The 24,113-nt window shown below is 38.5% G+C and overlaps 2 protein-coding genes across 8 annotated transcripts in view; both read left to right on the top strand.

Annotated features, from left to right (window-relative positions):
- Nucleotides 1–6,494, top strand: part of ARL13B (ADP ribosylation factor like GTPase 13B) — a 32,855-nt gene extending 26,361 nt beyond the window's left edge. For 4 of the 7 annotated variants that reach the window (XM_041420955.1, XM_041420956.1, XM_041420961.1 and 1 more), the window contains 4 exons: nucleotides 287–503; nucleotides 919–1,035; nucleotides 1,484–1,552; nucleotides 4,510–6,494. In XM_041420955.1, coding sequence (XP_041276889.1) covers nucleotides 287–503; nucleotides 919–1,035; nucleotides 1,484–1,552; nucleotides 4,510–4,586 — 480 coding nt within the window. In that variant the 3' untranslated portion in view covers nucleotides 4,587–6,494. Of the gene's footprint in view, nucleotides 1–286; nucleotides 504–918; nucleotides 1,036–1,483; nucleotides 1,553–2,281; nucleotides 2,326–4,509 lie in introns of all 7 variants that reach the window. The other 3 variants (XM_041420957.1, XM_041420960.1, XM_041420958.1) reach the window with 3 other exon arrangements.
- Nucleotides 5,820–23,433, top strand: NSUN3 (NOP2/Sun RNA methyltransferase 3). The gene is made up of 8 exons (XM_041420909.1): nucleotides 5,820–5,824; nucleotides 8,032–8,053; nucleotides 9,855–9,964; nucleotides 10,812–10,862; nucleotides 11,601–11,893; nucleotides 13,220–13,374; nucleotides 13,851–13,972; nucleotides 22,306–23,433. Exons 1-8 carry the CDS (start codon nucleotides 5,820–5,822, stop codon nucleotides 22,574–22,576), a joined length of 1,029 nt encoding a protein of 342 aa, XP_041276843.1. The 3' UTR covers nucleotides 22,577–23,433.
- The last annotated feature ends 680 nt before the right edge of the window (nucleotides 23,434–24,113 follow it).

Raw genomic sequence — 24,113 nt, forward strand, 5'->3', positions numbered from 1 at the left:
AAGTAATTGAGGAGAAAGAAAGTAGAAAGTTTTTTTTTTTTTAAATAGGACCAAAAATAAAACAAGAAAACAGGCAATAAATCTAAAGATCCTTTTGTTGTATAATTTCCTCTCCCTTTCTCTGGATAGGATATTGGAAATTTAATTTCTTCATCTATTTGAAAATAAATTCTATGCTAAATGTAAGATATTTGGAAAATATTTTCATTTTTAATAACCTTTCTGTCCTACTAGTCAGTTTACAGCATTAGAAGTAATTTTAAAATATTCTTGTCCTTTTTGTTAGAATGAAAAACAGCTGGAAAAGGAAAAGAAGAGACAAAAGTTGGAGACTGAAAAGGCTACAATTGCCTTGAAATCCCAAGCAGAGCAGGACCACTTATCAAGTAGCAGTAGCCAAAACACAAATGACAGCAGGCAGGAAAGGTGCAACTCTACAACTGCCCAGCTTTTGCAGCATGCAGAAGAGAGTGACCAACAAGCCTCAGAATGCCTTGACTCAGGTAAAACTGCTGCCTTTTAAACCATTTCATGTGATTTTTTCATCTGTTTCTTCTGTCCATGTTATTTGTCATGATTCCACCAATGTCACCTGTTGGAAACACAAAAATGCAGGAGTAGGTTATATAAGTTGAATTTCTTCATGGAAACATGGAGTTTTCATATCTTTTATGTCCACAGCTTATTTTCTGTAGTAAAATGTGTGACTTATATTTCCCATGATTTTATGTGCACAGTTCATTTTTTATAGCAAAATAGATGTTGTGTGATTTAACATTTCCCATAATTTTATGTCTAAGTCTGGACTGAAAGCTCTGATGTATTTCCCCAACAATTGTATTAGAATCTGATGCAGGATATTACCTGAATATAACTGTAGGATATGTAATGGTTTTTTTTTTTTTCTGTTGGATGTAGATAACAATAAGAAAAAAAGTAAAAAAACCAAATTGAAAAGGGGCCACAGAGTAGAACCTGTTAATACAGAGGAATCTCTTCCCAAGAATCCTACACCACCAGCAGCCCTTCCACCAGGTAAGTGTAAAAACAGTAATTGATGTCTCAATTTGTGGTTGGTAATCCTTTAAAAGTCTCACTAGTGAATGATGAAACTGGGCTGGTTTTCATACAGAGAGGAGCTACTAAACCTTCCTCTCTAGAAAATCTTTAATGCAGTTTCCCACTTCATGATATGAACTTCCAGCAGTATTAATTGGGCCTATTACATGGGGAAAACATAATTTTCCCAAAAAAAGAGCCAGAAACTTGATTACTCATTGAAGTGATTCAAAATATTAATACTTTTAAGGTTAATCAGTTTATTTTTGAAGTATTTCATCGTTCTTCACCATGGATACAATGTAGTGCATAGCTTGGGCATTTCTAAATGCTTTGATTCCTCCCAAGGAGATGTGGGGTCTGTGCAGCTCAGAATAATCCAGTGCAGTCGTGGAATGCTCTGACAGTTTTTGTTTTCCTGTAGTTGGATGGGGAACTCCCAAACTTAATAGACTTGGAAAACTTGAGCCTCTTGGTGAAACACATCATCCTGGTAATTGAAAGTGTTTGGAGCTTTGTACCTTTTAAAACCATTCTCCATTGTCCCTTCACTTCTGCATTCACTTCATTCTTTGTCTGTTTTTCATTTCTAAATTCCAATTTTCATTGACCAAAAGCTTTCCCTTTTGCTTAGTAGAAAGCATCTTTTTGATTTTTTTCAAGTCTGATTTTTTTATTAGGAAAAACAATGACTTCTCTCCAATTTCCTCATGAAGTTTAAAGTGGCATGGGATATCAGAAGTTGTTAATGATCTGAAGTTATTTGCACCTAAAAATTAGAAAGTGACATTTTGCAAAGAGTAATGGGGCCAGTTACTTGAGTCCAAATTCATACTGCTTTTAAAATGAAAAAATTTAACTGGAAATATCAAGAGGCAGTAGGCAGTCTTGATTTCTTGCTTCAATAATGACTTATTTTCTATTTTTGGAAGATTGTGGAAGACTTTTTCATGTGTTGACATTACATTTTTTTCCTGAGTTTGAGATGGTAGCTTCTTCATTTTTCTTACATTTTTATTTTTCAAATTATGAAAAGTGAATTTGGAGACATCTGGAGCACAAGAACAAGGAGCTTTTCTGCCAGGGAACCAAAAGATGCCTGAAGGGGAAATAAGATTTCTAAACCCAAAATATTTATTTCTCACGGGAAGGAAATTCATGTGCTTAAAATGTGATTTGTAATGTTGATCCTAAACACATCTTGCTCTTTTTTTTTTTAAAGGCAAATAGAGAGAAGGTGACAAGAAAGGAAAGCCAGATGAAGAGGTAGGGAGGGGAAGAAAAGGAACTCAATTTTTATCTGTGCCTAATGGAGGTGTTGCATTCTGTAGGAAGAGTATGGGTGGAACAAAGAGGGAAAAACCTGCTTAAGCTAGGTGCTAAATTGTAAAAGAATTACTAAATAATTTTGGAAGCTGAAAATGGCAAATATGTTGGTAGGGAAATTATCTCTTGACCAGAGGTGTAAGAGCAAACTTGAAGTACTCAGAATTTATAGCTGAATTTAAGGCATTGTCTGCTCTTTGGGAGATTTATCTTTTTTTCCAGGAATTTTGGACCACTCACAAGATTCACACTTGCCAATCCTAGCAAGAAAATTGAAATTAGGAAAGCACTATTTATAAATGAAGAAAGTTCTTCACATTCATAGCCCACCACTGTCAAACCTTTAGTTAGGTCCTGATTTCCAAAAACACCATTTATTTATTTATTTTACTTAAAGCAGCTGTGGGGTTTTAACTCTGTCAATTTGAGATCCACAGAATCAGAGAATTACTGGGATTGGGAAGAACCCTTAAGATCCTTGAGTTCCACTGTTACCCCAGCACTGCCAAGTCCATCTTGCACTGATTTAATTTCCCCCCTGGCCCTGCCCATTTTCTCTCACACAACAATGTTTTTCAATGAATTCTTACATACTTTGCACACTCAGAACCTGCTCCTCACTGGAAACTCAGAGTTTCCCTAAGACCAGTGGAGCCTGCCTTGGGTTCTTTTTTTACAATAATTGCATCTTTCTGAACATCAGCTTATTTTTGGTTGTCCCTTCAGCAGAGAAATTAATCAGTGTTGGTTTTTTTTTTCCTTCCCTCACCTTTGCCCAAAATTCAGAGGTGGGTTCAAAAATTTTTTCAGACATTCGAACTTTGTAATTACACACTTACATTCACTGAAGACTGCAATTTTTCCAGTCATGCTAATAATTTTGGCACAACATGAGGTGATGAGTGCCTGTTTATTGTCAGTGAGGAGGATACATTTACAAAAACATTAAACTTCTTTCATAATAGGAGGCAAAATTCTCTGCCAGTCCTAAAGTGCTCTGCCAGACTCAAAAAATGCATGAATAAAAATCCAATGGACAGATTTTCACTGATCTTGGAATCATGTGTTGCAGTTTTCTTGCTGCTGTAATTAGTGCTATTGAAATCAAAATATTTATGACAATAACATAAAAGTGTTCTCATTTTGCTAACTAAATGCAAAGTTAATTAAAACCTCAGTCCTACAGACAGGTCCACGTATTCTTCAAGCAGGGTAGCCCAGTTTGTTTGCTTTTGTTAATCTTAGCTCAGGAATGCAATTTTAACAGAGGTTATTGCATCTGTAGGACAAGTGGGATCTGTTCTTCTTGGAAAATGATGATTTATTAAAGCTGAATTTTGTGTTGGCAGGCCATCAAGGCTTTCTTGGGGAAGAGGTGGTCTGTATAATCAGAACTGAGATTTGAATGCTTCAAAAAGCTGCTTTTCTTTTTTCTTGCTTTCTACCTTCTTCCTCTTACCATATTCCATATTTTTTTGTTTGTGCAGTGCTTTGCATGTTCCAGTCTGCATGGGTTTTTTATTTTATATCCATTACAAATGTTTGAGAACATGTGTTACTCTCTTCTGATGTACTTATAAACTTTGTCTTGTACAATTTTGCCATTTTAAATTCTTTTATTGACAGAAGGAAATGCTGCAGTTTTATCTAAAAATTCTGAAATAGTTGTTTTAGAAAATTATTTTAGCTTGGAAGATAAATGCCATGCATAAATGGTCCCAAAATTTTGGATTCTGCTCAGTATTACTGTAATTTAAAACAATATTGCAGTGCAGTCTTGAACACAAAAACATACAAATTTCAGTGTTTCATTTTTTCAGTTGTTATTGTACACTTTGAATTTCTCCTTTCCTATTTTTAGGGATGTTTACAGATCCCCTTTGGGCTTCATCTTGCAAATGCTGATGCATGTATAACAAAATGTAATTAAACCCTCGTTTGGCCAATCCATCTCTAGACATTAATTAGCACTAGGTTTGAAAGTTTGCTTGGAGGAATTAGCTCTAAACTCCTAGAATACCTGGCTTTTATTATGGAAGTAAGAATTTAGTAAACATTCTTTGAGCCAGGAAGGTGGTAGGTGACAGATTGATGTATTTTTCTGCTCTGGAATTTCTTCCACAGATTTCTATGGAAAGCCTCTGCCCCCGCTGACTCTACGCCAAAGACCCAACAGTGATACCCATGATGTCATTGCTTAACTGGAGCACAAAGAGAATTTTAAAAAACATAAATTAAGAATCCTATCTTTTTTTTTTTTTTTTTTTGTACCCTTGAAGGAAAATTTTTTGCGTGACATTTTATCAGCATGTGACAACTAAACATGGAGTTCATCCTGTTGTGTTTAATGGTCAGACTTTATAATTTACTTTTCACATCACCAGCTCTTCTTCAGGATTTATTTGGTTTACTTGTGAAAAGACATGGCTGTAAACCTGAAGAAAAACACCTTCAAGATCCCATAATACTGGATTGTACATTCCCACCGAGACCTTTCACTAGGTGCTGTGCAGGTGTTGGTATTTTTTCAGGGAATAAATTATTCTAAAGCATTTTGTAAGATTCCTGTATGATAGGGTGAATATAGAAAGGTTAAACAAATATTGAATATATTTTTCTACCTTTTTATAAAATGAGTTGAAATTTTTGAGTGGAGCTGTGTTCCTACTACCAATAAAATGATACGTAGGGAGCATTAGAAAGCTGATAGTCAAGTGCACAAAAACAAAGTGTGTTTGACTCTTACATTTCTCTTACAGTACCAATACCTTTTCTTAGGTAGTACTTTACATATTTCATATTACTGGCAATCTGAAGCAGAGGGTACGATAAAAAAATTTAAAAGAAATACATTTTATACAAAATAATGCTATTTGAACTGTCTGGAAGTTTTCTTATCAGTTGTTTTCTTTGTTTTGTTATCTGAGTTTGACATAGGTAATAAATATTGTGGGGAAAAAAATAGAGTTGAATACTGTATTGTCTACTACAACAAACGAGAAAATTCACAGAGTGGGAAATTTGCACTAATCAAATCATCAAGTTTGATGGGAAACTGAATCAACCAATATGCAGATGACCTCCCTCAGTTTTTAATCTCAATAATACTAAAATATCATCTTGCAAACTGAAGAAACCCTGGGTTTTTAAGGATTTTTTTAACATTTTCATATAATGTGTTGAAAATCACATACAAGTGATACCTAAACAAGAAGGGTTACGATTTGTTATATTCCTGTTTAAATGTTTTTACTGTTCCATTGGAGACAACCAGTGGTGTATTTGTAAAGGTTCATTGTTCTGCCACTTAATGACAGACAGGATGAATGAAGCTCTTGTTCAGGGTTTTTTTGGGGAAGCAGTATTTGGTAATTTTATATTATGGTCTGCTGTCAATAATGCGGTTTTACCAAAGGAGTTGAGATGTTGAAACCATGTGGTGTGTTACATGTTCAGCACTTTGATATTGGAAATCCTTGCCATGCACCCCTTGCAGCAAGGAGCTGCACAAACATCTGCCATATGAAAATGAAATAATATAGATTTTTAAAGAGAGAGGTGGAATCAGTCTTAAGGATACTAAGTTTGGAATAGGTGGAGAGGTTTATTCCTCTTTGTTTGCTGATTTAGGGAAAGGAGGAAACAATTTCTATGTGACCACCAGCATGAGAATACTTCTTTTGTATTCTAATACTGGAACATGATTCAGTTGAATTTTTCTCAGGATTTGGTCATTTTCCCTTCAGACAACACAATACTAAGTGGAGGGGAGGTTGCACAAAAATGTGTATGTGCAATCTCAACTTTACTAACACTAGCTCTGTTACCACTTAAGTTTTTGGCTTAAAGGCTCTACTTTTGCAGACTTACTTTTTTACAGCTTCAATTTCTAGGAATGTATTACACTTTTGTTTTCCCTCTTTCCTAAAATAAATCATGGAAGTCTTTATTAAAAATAAAGCTAAATACTGCTGTGGTAACAAATTTGAGAAACTAAAGTGTTGATGCTTATATACGAACTGTGTGTTCTGTGTGTTGTGTGTGTGGATATATGTATCATTTTTGATTATTGCTTTTAAAATAAATTTTACCAGTATGTGACCAAAGTACTCAAAAATGTTTTATAAGTTTTTGTTTTATTAATATGCTTTGTAATTATTTACTATGCTGGGGTTTTTTTTCAGTAATTTATACTGCTATGACTTTTTATTTGCTGAAGATGACATTTATGTATAGAATAAAACTAATGCAAAGCATCAACATGTTTCCTGTATTTACAATTTTTTGGAAATAAGTCTAGTCTATAAATATTTAAGGGCTGCAAGTCTCACATTTCTAAAATGAATGAAATAGAGTTCTCATAGACAGAATCTTTGCATATTTTTGCAGGGAAAATGTGATCAAATTTAGAATATACTGATAAGATTGGCAATTAGTTGAGTGTATATGTATACCTATAAAGAGCTTTGACAGTGCACCTAATATTTGGGAGATAAATGTTGTGCAGCTCTAAATTGAGAGCACAGATTAGATTTTGCCAGACTTTTTGTCATCCGTGTCATCACTTTTGATATGTATCAGTGCATGCAGCTAAGAGTATTTGTATTTAAATACAGGAGTGGTAAGAACACAGAAATTCACTATTTAAGCAGAATATTTTGCATTATCTATGTGTAATGTCTTGAATACAATTTACACAAAATATTTTAAAGGTAAGTTAAGAGTGTCTTCTAAGAAGGAATAGTAATGTTCATTAATTGAATTAATGTGAGAGACTCAGTGCTTCAAAATAAGTTGTTCAGTTGTCTTCTCTTTTAGTTACATCTTAGAATCCACAGAAAGACCTTACTCATAGATTTCAAGGTTTTTACATCAAAATTATTAAAAATAGACGTATTTGGTATCCATTAGGTCTCTGGTGTGAGATTGGAAAGGATTGATGGACCATAACAAGGTAAATAACATTGATTCTTTTTTTTCCCTCTTTAAGATTCAAGGAGTCTTTCTTTCAGTAATATATTCCAGTATTTTAGTGGGAGGTTTAGTATTGTAACATCAAGATGCTGCCCAATAACTTTGCCATCATGTTAGCTTCTTGGCTCCTGGGATTCATTCCATTTGAAATACTTCACTATTTTGAATAGAACATACCCACCAGTATTATATTTGTAAATGGAATAAGTAATGGATCCTGCTGTAAGCATAATTTGAGGTATGTTTATCTGCAGTAGCACATGAGAGAGACACCAGATGCATTGTTGCTGTTTGCAGTTTGGCTGTGATGGTGGTGGTGCTGATGGAGTCCTTTCTTTGCTTTGGTGCAAATCTGGTTTCAGACACACGACACTATCTGTGACATAGTGGAATATAGCCATAGATTTAGGGGAAGGGGACTCATTCAGCAGACCTTTTTGTTGTACTGTTACAGTAAAACTCAACTCTTGTGTACAATTTCTGGTATGGTACTGGCCTTAGCAGAATTACAACCACACAGAACTACTTTTTATACTAGTTTTGTTCTGTATCTGTTGGTAAAACTCACTTATCTAAAAGCCTTTCAGGTTTCCTTCACGTTTGATATCTAAGAGGTCTCTGTTTTGCCTCCAGGCCCTTTGTCACAACTCTGATAGAAGCATTTTAAATCAGCTTTCAAGCCAATCTACATGAGGTGAGTAAAAGCACTTAGTCTTCATTAGCTGGTGCCTGAAACTCAAATATTTATCCATACAACAGCACTCCTGCCTTTACCTTTGCACCCCTTTCCAGTCTCAATTTCAGAGGCTGGGTTCAGCCTGCAGAAGCTTTAATTAATTAAAAACCACTCTTAAACAAGTCTGCTGCTTCCACAGGGCTTGATCTTAGCAAGAGAGTTGGCAAATGGGCACAAAAGAGTTGTGGGGATTTCTTTTGTTTTGCTAGGACACAGTGACTGCAGGATGCCCTTCCTTGGAGGAGCAGTTTGCAAGTCTCAATGAAGGGATCAGATGAGAGCAGCCACTGATTTTAGTGCTGCTAAACCAGGGACAGCGGAACTGGGGTACAGTGGTCCTCCTGATCCTGTCCCTGGAGAATGTTTGATCTGAGAGTGTGTACAAGAGATGTCTGTGAATAATTGATTCTCAAGCCTCCAGCAGTTTTTCATGGCAGTACCAGTGGTTTAGGCTGGAGCTGATCTCTGGTGTGGTTCAGATGAGCTGAGTAGCGCTTCCAAAGCCCGGCCAGATAGGAAAAAAGGTACAAGCAGAGACCTGATGTTTGGGGGGATGTAGATGCTATCAGGCCCTCCAGCAGGTGCTGGGATGAGGATCACTGTTGTAAATTGTTTGAGAGCTCAGGTGCTGTCTAATCCTGGTTTGGCTCTGGTGGGGCAGAGGAGTCAGGACGGCAAGTCAGCTTTCGATGGTAAAAAGCAGAAAAACCAGGCAGATAAAAATTGAGGTGGGTTTTTGTTTGTTTGGGTTTTTTGGGGTTTCTTTTTGGTTGGTTGGGTTTTTTTTAAACTGTGGGTTTTTGTTTTTTTTGTTTTGTTTTGTTTCTTTTTTTTAACTGATACGGGAACGAGGTGCCCAAGGAAGTGGTGGGATGCCTCAACGGCGGCACCGTCCAAAGCCAGCCTCCATGGGACCTTGAGCATCCTCCAGGGCGTTGTGTCCCCACCCCTCGCCGAGGGGCTGGGACCAGCTGATCTTCAAGGTCCGTTCCTGCCCCTTTACGTTCTGTGGTGCTGCGAAGAGCCCCGATTCCCGGCAGCGGCGGGGCCGAGCGCGGGGGCCGGGCCGCGGCCGCCCCGCCCCGGGCAAGAGCCAGAGCCAGAGCCAGGCCGGGCGAGCCGGGGCGGGGGCCGGAAGCGCGGCGGGAGGGCCGCGGCCGCTTCCTCCGCGGCCGTGTGGGGAATAGCCGGGAGAGAGCCCGCTCGTCCCGTCTGCGCTGCCCGCGTCCCTCCTCCGCCGCGCCCGGTGTGCCCCGCGTTTCTGCACCCACTGCCGGCAGCTGCTCCGGCACTGACACAGCATTCCCGGCCCCACAGCCCGCCCCGTGCCCGAGCTCCGTCCCGGTGTTGTTTTGGGAAGGAGCGCGGTGGGATGGATGGCTGCTGGGTGCCCCGAGGGAGGGAAACTCAGCGTTTGCCCTCGGGGTTTGCTTAGAAAGCAAAAGCTCTTTCCCTTCTTCTCGTAGGTTAATCTTCATCAGAGTGCCAGGAAGCACTGGATTATCAGCACAGTGGATATGGAGGGTATTTATTAACCAGCCGAGCGGGGAGGAAGAGCGTGCTGTAGTTTAACTCCTGTGCTCTCTGCAATGTCTATTACATCTAGATCGCCTAAAGATGTGGTCTAATATTTGAGCATTCTAATATCACTGATACCAAGCTGATGTAATTAGCAGGATGTTTTTTATTCATTCTAGTGAGAACTAAAGAAGGTTTAGTTTGGCTTTACTGCTTTTCTTTTTTCTTCCTTTCTCTGAAGCTGGAAAGGAAGCCCAGAGGGAAGCTCCAGAAGCAGATCTGCCGGGTGGTTCTGGATCACTTCGAGCAGCAGTACACGGCAGAGCTGGGGGATGCGTGGAGCAATGTCAGGTCTGTGGCTTTCAGGACATGGAAGGAAGGGGAGAGATAAGGAACTGAATTAGTAATGACACGTATGGCAAAGGCTGTCACTAAATTTGGGTCTTGGTCACACAGCTGCTGAAGAGCTTCATTATTAAAAAGCAAAAAGCATCAATGCATAGCATTAGTTTAATTGAGTCAACTTAAAAGCTCTTCGATTGGATCAATGTGTTTTTCTGCTTTAGGCAGTGAATACTCCTGAGGAGTATTTTTTTTTCTTTTTAGATTAAATGAAAAATTACTAATAGGAATTCAAACTGAAAGGGGGAAATCCGTATAAGAGCAAACTGAAATAAAAACAAGCACTTTTCTATCACATGCCACTGCTGTCTTCCAAAAATGTCTGTTAATTTAAGTTTTACTGGCCAACTGTTTGCAGAACATAAAATGTAGAAAAGAACACTTGTAAAAATGGCATTTTAGTATTGGCTGGAATGAACATTGTAAAGCCAATGTGTGTGTGTTTATTTTTGTTGTTTACAGCTAATAATACAGTTATTCTTTGTCCCCAGGGAAATACTTTATAGTCAGGAAAACCATTATGCTTCATCGTTTATATCTCGTTTATATCTCCTACATAAAGTAAGAAAAATGGAGAATGTCTTGTTTCAGAAGAAATCGGTATTTTAAATGCAATAATTAAAAAACAAAAAAAAACCAGTGGCTTGATTTCCTATTAAAATTATTTTCCTGCATACTTTTTCTAACCAAAATGATTAATTTCTGATTACACCAGAATTATCCAGTTGTAAGTAAAGGCTTCCTACACTGTTTTATTTGGTGGATTATTGAATGGCTTTTCCTTTTTTCACCCTAGAGACGTGCTGACCTCGCCGTGGTGCTGGCAGCATGCTGTGCTGCTGAACAGGTCTGTGAGAAACACAATTCAGTTTGCAGAATTTGTAAAAGTCTAATAATAAGGAAGGACAGTATTTCTAGCACTGGGGTGTTCCTGACCAACAGCCAAAGAATACCTCTGTGTATACAAACAGTGTTATCTTTATGCTGTTACATCACTGAGGTACATGCATAGTCATCTGTTTCATATATTATTCAAACATTCTTGCTAATTTTCTGATGTTTTGGGAACTCCTTTGTTAGACTTCTTCACACACTGGCTTATCTGCATGACATGATGTGTGTCAGGTTAATATCTTTTTTTTCTTCTTGTGTCTCTTTTCCTGCTGTTTCACATCCATTGATAAGGATTTAGTGTGTCCTTCTTAAATTTAGCATGGTATTCTCTAATGGTGCTCTGGTTTGTGTCAGGGTTATCTTACCACTTGGACAGGTTGGTCAGTGGATAGCCTTGCACTGGTTTTAGTTACACAAAGCCTTTTTCACATCTTCTGTTTTGTTGAGGTCTGTAATACAATACACTTGTCACACTGTTGTTTCCATAAGTGGCACATAGATATTCTTTTCATTACATTTCTATTTCTATGAGCAGCACAGTGCAGACTTGAGCTGATAGATTCTGTTACATTAACAAGCAGCTGAAAAAGAGTTACCATTGATACTATTTCTAGATCCTTGTCATCCCTAACAACATGTATAAGCTAATACATAAATGAGAAAGCCAACATTATCTGGTTATTTTTCACAGTTTCAGCCAGAGCCCCGGCCTGGAGAGCAGCCTGGCTGAGCAGGGATACCATCCTGCCTTCCCAGCAGCCCTGCCCTACCTCCCAGCAGCCTTCAGATGTTACACCAGGACAGCTCCTGGCAGATTCCCTGCACAGAAACACCAGCCTGGCAGGCTGAAGGAGTATTACCTGCTCAATGCTGCCTCGCTGCTGCCCGTGCTGGCCTTGGAGGTGAAGGATGGGGAAGGTGTTCTGGATCTCTGTGCTGCACCAGGGGGCAAATCTGTAGCTATCCTGCAGTGTGCCTGTCCAGGTAATGGAGCCAGGTGCTGGTGGAGGGAAAAAAACCAGACAGCAGTTTGTGTTCCACCTAGTTCTGTGCTGTTTAATCAGGATTTTGTGAAATCTGTTTGCCTAAAAGAGGATTAAAAATACAGTCCTTGCTTTAAGGTAGATTACCACAGAGTGACAGGCAAAAGTGAGGTAGCTTTGTGGATTTTTTCTCAACTATTACTGAAGTAATTAGTTCAGTATTACTGAATGATTACTTCAGTAATAGTTGAGAAAAAATCCAGAAGTTTTTGAAGTTACTTGAAGCCATATCAGTTTGTTGGCACAGGAATGTAAGTAATCTGCAATCTTATTCTTGCCCCTTTTTGCTTTTTTTGTTTTTCCTTCTCCTCTTTCTTCAGCCCTGTGCAAGTATTACAGGTAAATTTAAGCGTGCTGATGTAAAGCAGAGCATAAGAAATGAAATGTGCAAGATCTGGGCAAAGAGAGAAGGTTTATGGTAAGGAATTGGTTGGAGGAGGATTCTGAGATGATCAGAGTGTTTAGAAGGCAGCAGCAAGCAAAGCAGCAGCTTGGCCCAAGGAGTTTAAGCAGGCTGGGATTGCTGTTTCCCTGTTTATTTGCTGGCTTGGGTAATAATTGTTTTAAACTGTTCACAGTACCTTGTGCTCCTGCTGATGAGACCATTGCTATAACCACCTGCACCAGGTGATTACAGCTGGTTTCCCTCTCCCTTCTAGAGGAATGGGGTGATGCTAATGAAGTAAATTAAATAGGAGTTGTCCTTTCAGAAGGTTTAGAGGAAAAAAACCCCAGTGCTTTACCCTCTGTCTACTTCTGAAGAGACCAAACTGTTGCTGAATGGGAGATGTGAAGAATTTAATTCTTGATCTACTTCAGGGAATGCTAAGATGTACCTTAAGATACACAAAATTAATGCTTCATTTATTTAAAAGGCAATTTAATAATGTGGGGCTTGCACTTCATTTAGATGGTGGCTCAAGGAGCCCAGGGAGGCACTCACTCTTTGGATGTGGGTCATGATTAAAGTTTGTTTTACTGTGGAAGTTTATTGCTACAGAAGGATTTCCTAGGAAATATTTAGGGTTTGCTCTGTAGGAGCATGTTGAGATTTATTTAGGTTTATAAAAATTCAGTAGTGGTATAAAAAGTACCATAACACAGGCACATAAGGTGTAAACTCTATGGTAGTCGTGGCAATGCAGTAGAACTTCCAAAATAGGTCTAACTCCTTACATTTGTGAAAACAAAACTGAAAAAAAAAATATAGAGAGACTTTTCTTTGGGTGTTTACTTCTCTTTGTTTGTTTTTCCTTAATTTTCTAAGGTTATTTTCACTGTAATGAATATGATGATTTGAGGTCAAGATGGTTGGAGCAGACAATAGAATCCTTCATCCCAGATCCTTTCATTAACTTGATAACAGTCTCTAAACTGGATGGTAGACAGATTGGAGATCTTCAGCCTGAATTTTATGACAAGGTAACATTGTTATTGGCAAATTATATTTCTGCATTCTGATTCTTCTTCTTCCTATGCTGCTGTCTTTTTAATTTTCTTTTTTTTTCTGGCCTCCCACAAAAATATCTCACCTATCAAAGGGAATAAAATCGTGTACAGGATTTGTAGAGCCTCAGGAAACACTTCATGAAGCTTCTTGTGCATTTATTCCTGTGTTGGATGATGTTGGGAGTGAATTCTGAAGACCTTGTAGCTGTAATCTTTGCATAATGTGTAATTAGGAAGGGGAGGTGGACAAGAGGGAGCTCCTCAGGTAGATTGTTCAGAGCACTAATTTTTTTATCTTCCCCAACTGTTAACCCCTAAAAAACATTTAAAAATAGTAATGGGATCATTTCACCCCCAAAATGGAAAATAAAAGTTCCCTAAAAAATATATTTTCAAAACTGGCCATCTTTGTTGAGATTTTTAAAATTTTGATTTTATTAATTGTTTAGGTCCTGGTTGATGCTCCTTGTTCAAATGACAGAAGCTGGCTCTTCTCTGCTGACCCTCAGCAAGCTGTGCTCAGGCTCATGCAAAGGAAGGAGTTGTCCTCCCTGCAATTCCAGCTTCTGAGGTGAGAAGTGTAAAAAGTTAAAGAAACTTCCTGTAATTGATAAAAATTACATGGGGGCAAGGTGTAATAAACCAACCCAGGATTCCTGCTCTGGAAATAATGTCAGGAATTTGTGGTTGGGATGCTGTTTAGAATATCCAATGGGTCTGAGATAATAATGAGGATGTGGAAATATCTGTGGGTGATATCAGCAGTGAGGCTTTGGTCCTCTTAACTCACTTATTCACAGGAATGTCTATTTGCTCATGATTCACTACAGTCTGGTGTAAAATCAAAATATTTTTAGGTGGACACAGCTCAAGTGGGTGTAGATATATTCCATATTGATGGTTTGTAGCACAGAAAGCTCCCAGTCCTAACTGGTAAAAAAGGGAAAGAATGTGAGGTTTGGTGGGGGAGGGAGGACTGTGTATTTTTGAGAACATGCCCCCAGTAACCCAAAGCCAGGCTGTCATGTATTGCACACCTTAATGCTACCAGCTATGGGCTGGCATTTGTGAAGCATTTCAAACTGCACAGTTTTTCTCATGGGGAAAAAAAAAAAAAAGAGTGACTTTTCAATAAAACCTTCTGAAATAAAACCTTGAATGTTATTTGTGGAGTAACAGTCATGCCTGAAGTCCATCTGTCAAAGCTAATTGAGGGGAAAATAATATAATAAATATTATAAGAAAAAAAAGAAAAGTTTTTTATGGAAAGTTCCCATTGCAGTTCAAGATAGTTTAGCAAGACTTCCAGTTGAAAAAGGCCTGGCAGAAGCCTGTGATTTATAACAGAAATATGAGGATCTTATTGCAGTAATGCATCATGTCATCCATTTCCTTTGAAGAAATCAATCACATTTAAAACACTGACCTGTTCCAGTTTCCCCTTTTCAATATCTGACATGGAAAATCCAATTTGTGAACCCATAGCAAAAGGAAGCATACATCATGCAGAGAAATCTTGAGAATTTGCATAAATCATTCCACATTGTAATCCTGGAGAACTCATGACAGCAGAAACCTTGTTTAAAAAAAAAAATACACTCCTGTCAGCCCAAATCAGATTTAATTGAATTATTCCTAAATAGAGGGAGAACTCTATGTTGAAAATGTTCTTTAGTTTAGCAACAGTAATAAAAATTTGTAAAGACAAAATACCTTTGCTGTATAAATTAGTAAAATACCTTTGCTATGTAAATTATAGTAAAAGGATGGTTACTTTCAAGAGTTAAGAGTTTATAAGGGTTATTGGATAAAAGGATTATTGGTAAAGCATATAAGGGTTATTGGGTAAAATATTTGAAGGATAGCTGTCTACTGGGTGGTTATTGTTCAATTCACATGATCACTTCAGAATGAATTCCCAGTTCTAAAGACATCTCAGATGCCACATGAAAGGGGAAGAATGAAATGATAAAGCAAGATCAGAAAAGGCTGAATGGGTCGTGACACGTGCATTAGAACTAAAATTCTGGAATGCTTCCCTATTCAAGCCTCTGTTTAATGACTAGAGTGCATAATTATAAATAAAAAGCTGAGTTTGAATCCCTTCTCCAGTACTTCCAGTAATATTTAGGAGGTCTGAGGCTCCATGAATATTACTGTAAAAAAACCAAAAAAGCTGTACTGCTTTTTGCAGGAGCCAGCTCCTGCAGGGCTCTCTCTGGTTCATTGATTCAGGTTACCTGGTGCTTGATGCTCCCAGGTGTTCCTGACCTTGGTCCCTATGTCTGTAACCAAAAACAAGTGTAAGGCTGGATCCCAGCAGTTTTATTGAGAATAATGTAAGAAATACATTATAAGAGCATGGAGAGACAGGACAAGGGGAATGGCTTCAAACTGAGAGGGGTGGGTTTAGATAGGACAGCAGGAAAAATTCCTTACTGTCAGAGAGCTGAGGCCGTGGCACAGCATGCCCACAGAAGCTGTGGCTGCCCCTGGATCCCTGGGAGTGTCCAAGGCCAGGCTGGACAGGGCTTGGAACAATTTGGGACAGTTTGGAGATTGGATTGGAAATGGGTGATCTTTAGGTCCCTTCCAACCCCAACCATCCTGTGATTTGAAAGTGAAGATTGAGGGACCAGGCATTATTTCAGTTTAGCAGGAGGATTAAGTGTAACACAAAAATGAGAAGAATGAAATGCAGAGTGGAGTTCTATCTTTATTTCTGTCAAGCAACAGCCTAAAATTTGAGATTCCCTCCTTCTTAATGAAGGAAATGCTTCACCTCTAATTTGTTCTTATGGATCTGTTTCTGAGGAAGCTGGGGTCATCAAGGAGGGAAGTTAAGGAAGGAAAAATACAATTTAATTAATTAAGTACTTAGAGGCTTCAGAGAAATGAAGATCTGGAAGAAGCTGATGCAACAATTTTCTTCCTGCAGCCTGCATAAAATCTGAAATGTAAATAAGTGATATAAATGCTGAACAGCAAATGTTCTAAGCAATGAGGGCACCACTGATTTGAAGGAAATTGAGATAGTAATGATTGCTCATACCCAAACCAAAGCATCCCTGCTGAGTGCTCTAATCCAAGAACACACTGCAAATCTTGTTAGTATTTGGAATGTTCATGCAGAAAACAAATTGCAAAGTTGAAAAAAAAGAAATATTCACTTCCTGATGCTAAATGCTAACACAAAATACAGTGTTCCCAAAAGCAAATTTACCAATGTTATCAGTTCTCAGAGAGAAATTAAATTTTGGGCTAAGCTTGAATGCCCAATTACGTAGTGGTTAAACTGTTATGGATGTTGTAATTATTCTTAGACTGGTTTCTGCAGCTGAAAGGAACTTGTGTTAGGGCTCAGCAGAAAAGAAATCCAACAGAACACAGTTTAGAATACTCAGCAAAGGCATTCAGGCTGCTGGAACTCTTCTGTACACAGCATCTCTCAGTAATTAAACAGCTCTGTATTCTCACTGAATTGTGGAGTTTTCCACAGGAGGGGAATTGTGTGCTCTTAGCTGGGCTTTTTTGTGGTTATAGAGTGAATGCAGAATTGTGTTTATAAAATCATATATTTAGCATCTGTCACCACTGTACCATTTCTGCTGTGTGGTGTAAATTGTGCTGGGAATTGCTTCATCACATCTCCAGCTCTTTCCCCTGGAATTTTTCCTTCACTCCTCTGTAGCTGCCCAGTTAATCCTTTTATTGTCTAAAACCATCTTCTCAATTAGCTCCATTGGGAATTTTTGAGAATTCCAGCTGTTGGACCAACAAATCTGCTGTGGGTTATGTGGATGATAGGATTCTTTAGCCACTTTCTGTCTTACAAAAGCTGAGTATTTTGTGTGTGTTTGTGCTGTGCTGTTCCCCAAAACACTTTTGGTTGGGTTGCTGGAGGTTCTACTTGGTTGCTTGGAATTTCTTCACAAAGAGTGAGTGCTGTGGCCACTGCTGTGGCTCCAGGTATTCCATCATGTTTTATCTTAAAATAATTGGTTTCTGATTTTAAGTGTGGCAGCACCCTGTGTATAACTTATGGGTCAAGTCTCTCAGGGCATGTTGCAAAGCCAGGTTTATTGAATATATAAACAACTGTATGACTGAACAAGTAAGCTACTCAGCAGCTTTTTGGGATCACATATTTGAATTTGGGCACAAATTTTGCTTCAATTCCACCTCCAGTCCTTTCTCTGTGTGTTTCATGAGCTGTGAGGATAACCAGTAACCCTACAGTTCTCTTTAGTGGGCTTCAGAGGTCTTTAATTCTCCCTCCTGGGCTGTCTCATATCCCTGTTTTAACAGCATGAATATTCCAGAAGTCACCATGCATTAAAGGAGAAAGACCAATAATTCTAGCTTTCTTTGTCTTTGCTTTAGAATAATTCAGAATTATTTGCAATAGAAATGTTGCTTATTAGGATTTTAAGGACAAATTTTGTCTAGGGTAGAACAGACTGGGTTTAGTTGAGGAGGTTTTGATGCCTGTATCTCCTTTTATTTACAATTCAACTTAATGTTGAAAAAGGCAGCTGATTTTCATGATTCTCTTGTTCTTCTGAGCTGCAGTGTTTCTCCACAGGAGCAAAGTTTATTTAGAGAGGAGCAGAAGGAGTGCTTGAACAACTGTCACTGCCCATCACAAAGTATTAAAAAAAATTGGTATTTTGACACTGAAGGATTTCCTTTATCATTTTGTCCAGGTTCAAAGAAATAAAAGCAAAGCCTTTAACATGCAGGTCATACTGCCACAAAGTATCTGGACTCTTGTGAGAGACAAAAGGTAATGTGGATATTTTAAGTCAATAAAAAGAATAGAATTGGCATTTTTTATTCTGATGAGACATTATCTTGCCTATTGAACAGGAATACATAGTAGTTGCCAAAAGATGGCACTGTTGAAGTGTTGTGTTAGTTTAAAATTGCCCTGAAATTGTCATCTCTTCACTTTAATACAGCAAATGGTCGAATTATTAACATAATTAATGCTGCCCCTTCCCATGGCATGCAGCATAAACCCACGTGTCAGAGGACAGGCTGGATGTGCAGGTGCTACCTATAGTGTGAAATATATATTTTTGGGTCTGCCCAATTTTAAAAGGATATTTGAGACACCAAAACTTTTCTCTGTCAGTGGGAAAAAGTCCTTTTTAAGTCCTGGCTAACTACATTTTAGTTGAATGGAAGAGTTTTTTGGGTTTGCCGTGTGGCTTTAGCATGATAATATTTTTTCACCTGAGATACTAAGCAGTGATGCTGTTTTGTTTTCCCTGATTTAGTAAATATTGAGAAATAAGCTAAAAAAAAAAAAAACCAAGAAAGAGCTTTCAAATACTATATTTCTTTCCAAAGTCTTTTTTGGTACTCCTGTAATACAGGGAGTTAGGATAGATTTAATACATCTGTTGTACCTCTGACTTCCACAGTACAATATGAACCTCTACCCAGAGACACACCCTGCAAAAATATAAAGTATTTTTTACTTGTTTTTTGATAGGGTTGTAAATTCTCATTTAGAAAGAGGAAGGGAGTAATCTGCATATGTCAATTTGTTTTACAGAACTTGTGGAATGAGATGGACAGACAAAGGCTGCAGAAAAAGTTTCCAGGGTCCTTAATGTGTGTTCTGATGTTTCTTCATGTGAAGCATGAAACCTTGCAGTAGTAGTGCCTGTAAGCTTGTAAAATTAATTAAAGGAAATACATGTACCTGAAATAGAATTAGGATATTAACTAGATGTTTATATCAGCTGAAAGTTTTAGCTCCTTAATAAACAAAGGTAGTGTGTGCCACCAAGAGAAAAAGAACTGCAGAATAACTGCTTGTAAATAATTTGAGGGGTTTTTTAAACATTGTAATAAGAGGAAGGTGAAAAAATATTTTGGCATCTTAATCATTCTAGATTTGACTTTCTGTTTTTAGGAGTCACAGAGTTACAGGCATTGAATTCCTTCAGATAAGAGTTGATAATTAAAATTCCCAATAAAATAATCTTAGTTCCTAGATAGTGGGGTTGCAGTAGGACTAACTTGTGCTTCATCTCCAGCCTACCCCTTGGATGAGCTTGTTTCCCTTCAGTGGTTAGAGAGGAAGTTGGTTAAATATTTGTTAAAAAATTCCCTGATGATCAAATCCTGTCCTGAATGAATTCTCTGTGCTGGTGATGAGGAGGGGACCAGAGTGCTCGCTCTGCTGGCCCAGCTCAGTGTCACCCTGTGTGACTTTGAGCCCAGCACTTCCTCACGTGGAATTTTGCAGCTGCCTGCAGGTTTATCAGAAGCCAGGCACTGCTTAATCAGAGCTGGGGGCATTGACTTTGAGCTCAGGCACTGAAACAACTGTTGCTGCACTTGACAAGATGGATAGATACATTGATTAACCTTGCTGCCTGAAGTAATTCTCCTCAGATATTTTAATTCCTGCTGCAGGTTCAGAATAAAGAGAGCTGCACTGAGCAGGCTGACCTTTTTGGGTCACGGGCCAGTGGAGATTCACAAGTTAAGGTTTAGGCACAAGGGGGTTTTGAGGTGAGATTTTCAAGTTTCCCTTCAGAGGCTTGTGCTGCTCTTTCCTCTGAGGGAGGAGCATGGTGCCCTTGAAAATGTTGTCTTGATGGGTTCTTGCTTTCCATATGGGAAGAAAAAGACATTTAGCAAGTGTCCAGGCATTTAGACTTATAACCTGTAGCTACATCTACTTTTTTATATTTCACCTTTCCCACTTTTACATGGTAAAAGAATTTTCTCTCTTGTCTAAATGCTGTCTTAGAGGAAGGAAAGTTGTTGCCATTATCTGCTTCTCTGAGTAAAATTCTCAGGTTTGCTAAAAGTACATCTCAATTGTCACATTAAAAGGTTCCCAAGCTTACTGGCTGCCCTCAGGGCTTGGCACTCCTGCATGCATGGAAAAGGTGTAGCTGGCAGGGGAAAGTCTGTCAAAAAATGAGTTATGTGGGTGGATTCTGATAATAATCTGAAGATCAGCTCGACTTCATGAGAGCCCATTTAGACTTCAACTCTGTTCTCTTTGAGTTCTCATGTGAAAGGTAAAAAGCAAAATCCAATACATGGGGGGAGAAAAAGTGATTTTTAATTTCCCCAGATGGGAATGAGGCCAAGAGATGGTGCATCAGGCTTTCTTGCTGGTTTGGTGTCCGTGAGAAGGCAAGGCTGCACATCCCTGCTTTGCTTAAATTTTGAATTTAAGTCCATATATGTGTGTGCACTGTGGTTATTAGTACATACTTGGCTTGCTGGTTACCATAACCAAAACTCATAAAAGAATTGAGCAAGGTCATGTGTATGCTCCTAAGACAAATAGGTTTGGTATCATTCTCAGGAGTTTTCACTTGGTCTCATCATTGTCTGAAGCAGTGTCCTGGTGTTCCCTTATTATTTTGGACAGGACTTTCAGAGCAGCTTTGAAAGCTGTGATCAGCTTTGATCCTCCTTGTGCTGAAGCTTGTATTTATTGATTATTTTCCCAAAAGTTTCAGTTCTGTTGAAAGGGCTTATCTTTCCCCCCCTTGTATTTTCTTCTTTCCTTTCTTAATTGTTTTTGGTCAGCTGTCACCCTTGGGAAGTCCTCAGCTTGTTTCTGGAAGAATTGCTATTTCCATGGCGTTGTCTTTGTTCATCTAGACTTGGAATCAGACTTGCTGCATTTGGGGGCTGCTCATCTCATCTGGTTTGAGGAGATGGTTGTTTCTTTTCTTCATTTTATTTGTCCCAGGATATTTTTTTCCCCTGGGGTGTGGGCACAGTTTTGTCAGCAATATCTACAGGTCTCTGATTATTCAGTGTCATTTACATCATTCACCTGTTCTGGTTTTCTTGGTATTAAATAAAAGAAATCTTAGGGATTTAAATAAAAGCAATCTTAGGGAGCAATTGTATATAATGTGGTATTTTCCTGTAGTATCTGGTTGTATATCAGCTTACAATTCAGTCTTCGAGCCAAAAATGGCTCAAAAATGTATGATTTCATGGGATTTATCTTCAGACATTGTTTTAATAGGAAATGAACCTTTTGTGTAGCTTCCTCTTTTAGAAATGTGGTGGTACCAGGTTTGAAGAATACTTCTGTGATGCAAGATTTTTGAGTTTTCTCCTTACTCTTTTAATTTGGAGTAGGTGAATACAACTTACATAGCTCATTTCTATAGTCATAAGTTGTATTGCATATGTGTGAGTAAGAACTTGGCAGATCTGCTGTAGTGGGAAACAAGCAGTTTTTGTAAATTCACTTGCAGTGGTAAAGTGATAAAGAGCCTCTGTTCCCTCCACCCCACAGTAGTTGTGAAGCTTTCAGGCTTTAAGCCACTATGTTACCTTTGTTTAGTCAAAATTTGTCAGCAGGTTAATAAGTGAAGGGCACTTATAAAGAAACAATAAATGATCCCTAAAAAAAGAGGTTGAAAAGCAGTGGCTCAGTGACGCCCCCAAATCCTCTTACCTGCTGAATGAGTTGGAGAATTAGCAGGAGAGTTTCTAAAATTACAGCCCAGTCATTAATTCAGGCTGTTACTGCAGGTTCACACAAGCATCTTGCCAAGTGTCTGACAGGCCCTTTTGATGTGGGGTAACCCATTCTGTGTGCAATTGCAGCATTTTCACAGCAGTGCTGAGCTCAGGAATGCTTGATGTGTATTCTGAATGGAAGCTGCTTTGTACTTGTCACTGTGGTGTAAAAAATACCTTCTGCTAACTGAGAATACAATAATAAATGAAAAGTAAAATTGTGTTGTGGGTGGTTTCCTAAACTTAAAGTTAAGCCATTTTTGTAATGTTATTTTTGTCATATTTATTTATACTCTGGATTTATAAGCCTACACATTCTCCCACTAGCAGTATGTCACTTTTGATGTTGATTTTTTCCCTTTTTCCTGTTGTTCTCTGCAGGTCTGCTGTTCAAGCCCTGCGTCCTGGTGGCTCCTTGGTCTATTCCACGTGCACCCTCTCCAGGGCAGAAAACACTGATGTGATCAATCTCATCCTGAACTCCTGCAGGAATGTGATGCCTGTGGATCTAAGTGGGATGGCCAGAGGTGTTTCCCAACAATTCACTTTCCTAAGTGGAATGCAGCAGCATGAACTGCTGGTTCTCCCAGAGAAAGGGAGAGCTTGGGGTCCCATGTATGTGGCTAAATTGAAGAAAGTGTCCTCCACCTGATGCCTGTTGATTATGAACAGTATATGATAAATTAATATTGATTTAAATACAGTATGTGTGTGTGAACACATCCAAGGCAACTGATTTTAGAGTGTTGCAGTTTCCTGATCAAAAGGAAGCAAGACATTTAACTTATGTTAACTTAAAATACTGAATGTGCCTTCCAGCGTGGGCTTGTGAGCCTCTGAGTCCTTAGGAAGTTGGTATTGTTTTCAAGGTGGTGCTTTTAAAGGGATTTGGATTCTAGAATAGAGGCTTAATGTGATAGAGTTTTGCACTTGATAAATAACCAGGTTATTTGCTAACTTGGTTTTAATACAGTATGTTTTTAAATAAATGGTTTTCAGTGGTCTGAAGTCATGGAAATCCTGCATTCTCTCTGAACACATCTGGAAATCTGTGTTTCTGCAAGAACTGATTTGTATGGACAGTGTCATCTTCAAGCACTGGCAGAACAGGTTTTGTATTTGCTAAGTTGTTTGCTTAAAAAACAAAGGTGTCTTTTCTTTACAGGTCAGCAGTTAGATCAACACCAGCTTTTTTTTTTTTTTAATTTGTTAATATTCTTCTATTTTGAGCTTGCAAAAATACGAATTGAAAGAGTAATGGCACATATATTCCAGCCTGTGCTTGTCTTGAAGCAGAGTGGAACCCTTTCATCCCCAAGGGTCCTTTCCCAGATGGAAGGTGATAATCACTGGTTGTAAAAACATTGTTTTAAAGAACAGAGGTAGAAGAGTTGCTGATGTGGAAATGGGGGTTTTAAAAACATTGCTTTAAAGAACATTGTTTTAAAGAACAGAGGTAGGAGAGTTGCTCATGTGGAAATGGGGGTGTGTGACATTGTGCATTTATTAATTTCACAGAATGGTTTGGGTTGGAAGGGACCTTAAAGATTATCAAGTTCTGACTTCCTTGCTGTGGAAGGGACACCTTCCACTAGACCAGGTTGCAAAGTCCCATCCAACCTTAAATTAAACACCTCCAGGGACAGGGCATCCACACTTCTCTGGGCAGCCTTTTCCAGTGTGTCATTGCCCTCACTGTAAAAAATTTCTTTTTAATATCAAATCCAAATCTGCCTTCCTTCAGTTTGCAAACATTTAGCATATTTTATGTGTATATCACACAGTTTGCCCTCAGAACACTGCTGTGCCTTCTGCTGAGGCAAACAAATGCAGCTGAGGATTCTGAAACGTCACCCTTTGCTGTGTGAGCTTTCACAGGTGGCCTTTCCCCTGCTTTGGAATGAAAAATGTTTGAGGTAGTCCTGCAGTGTTAAATTGTCAGCAGTGTCTCTGAAAACTTGAGAGGCTGCAAAGTTGATGCAATTTGAGTATGCAGAGGATACTGTGAAAAGGCCTGACAGCATCTATCCCAGGAACATTGAATGTAATATCCAGATTTGAAGTCATGTCAGGCTGCTGGGTGAAATAACCATACCTTTGGCAAAATGCTTCCCATCACTTTCATTTGCCCTGTGGAAATTGAAATGGAAAGGCAAGAATGTAACCTGCTCAGGGATGGAATTGAAATA

Source organism: Onychostruthus taczanowskii, unplaced genomic scaffold, assembly GCF_017590055.1.
Source record: "Onychostruthus taczanowskii isolate IOZ18803 unplaced genomic scaffold, ASM1759005v1 scaffold67, whole genome shotgun sequence".
NCBI classification, from domain to species: domain Eukaryota; kingdom Metazoa; phylum Chordata; class Aves; order Passeriformes; family Passeridae; genus Onychostruthus; species Onychostruthus taczanowskii.

Coding starts and splice junctions, on each gene's coding strand:
- NSUN3 (XM_041420909.1), top strand. Junction 11,894..13,219: donor CCTGCAGTGTGCCTGTCCAG/GTAATGGAGCCA, acceptor TAATTTTCTAAG/GTTATTTTCACTGTAATGAA. Junction 13,375..13,850: donor AGCCTGAATTTTATGACAAG/GTAACATTGTTA, acceptor TTAATTGTTTAG/GTCCTGGTTGATGCTCCTTG.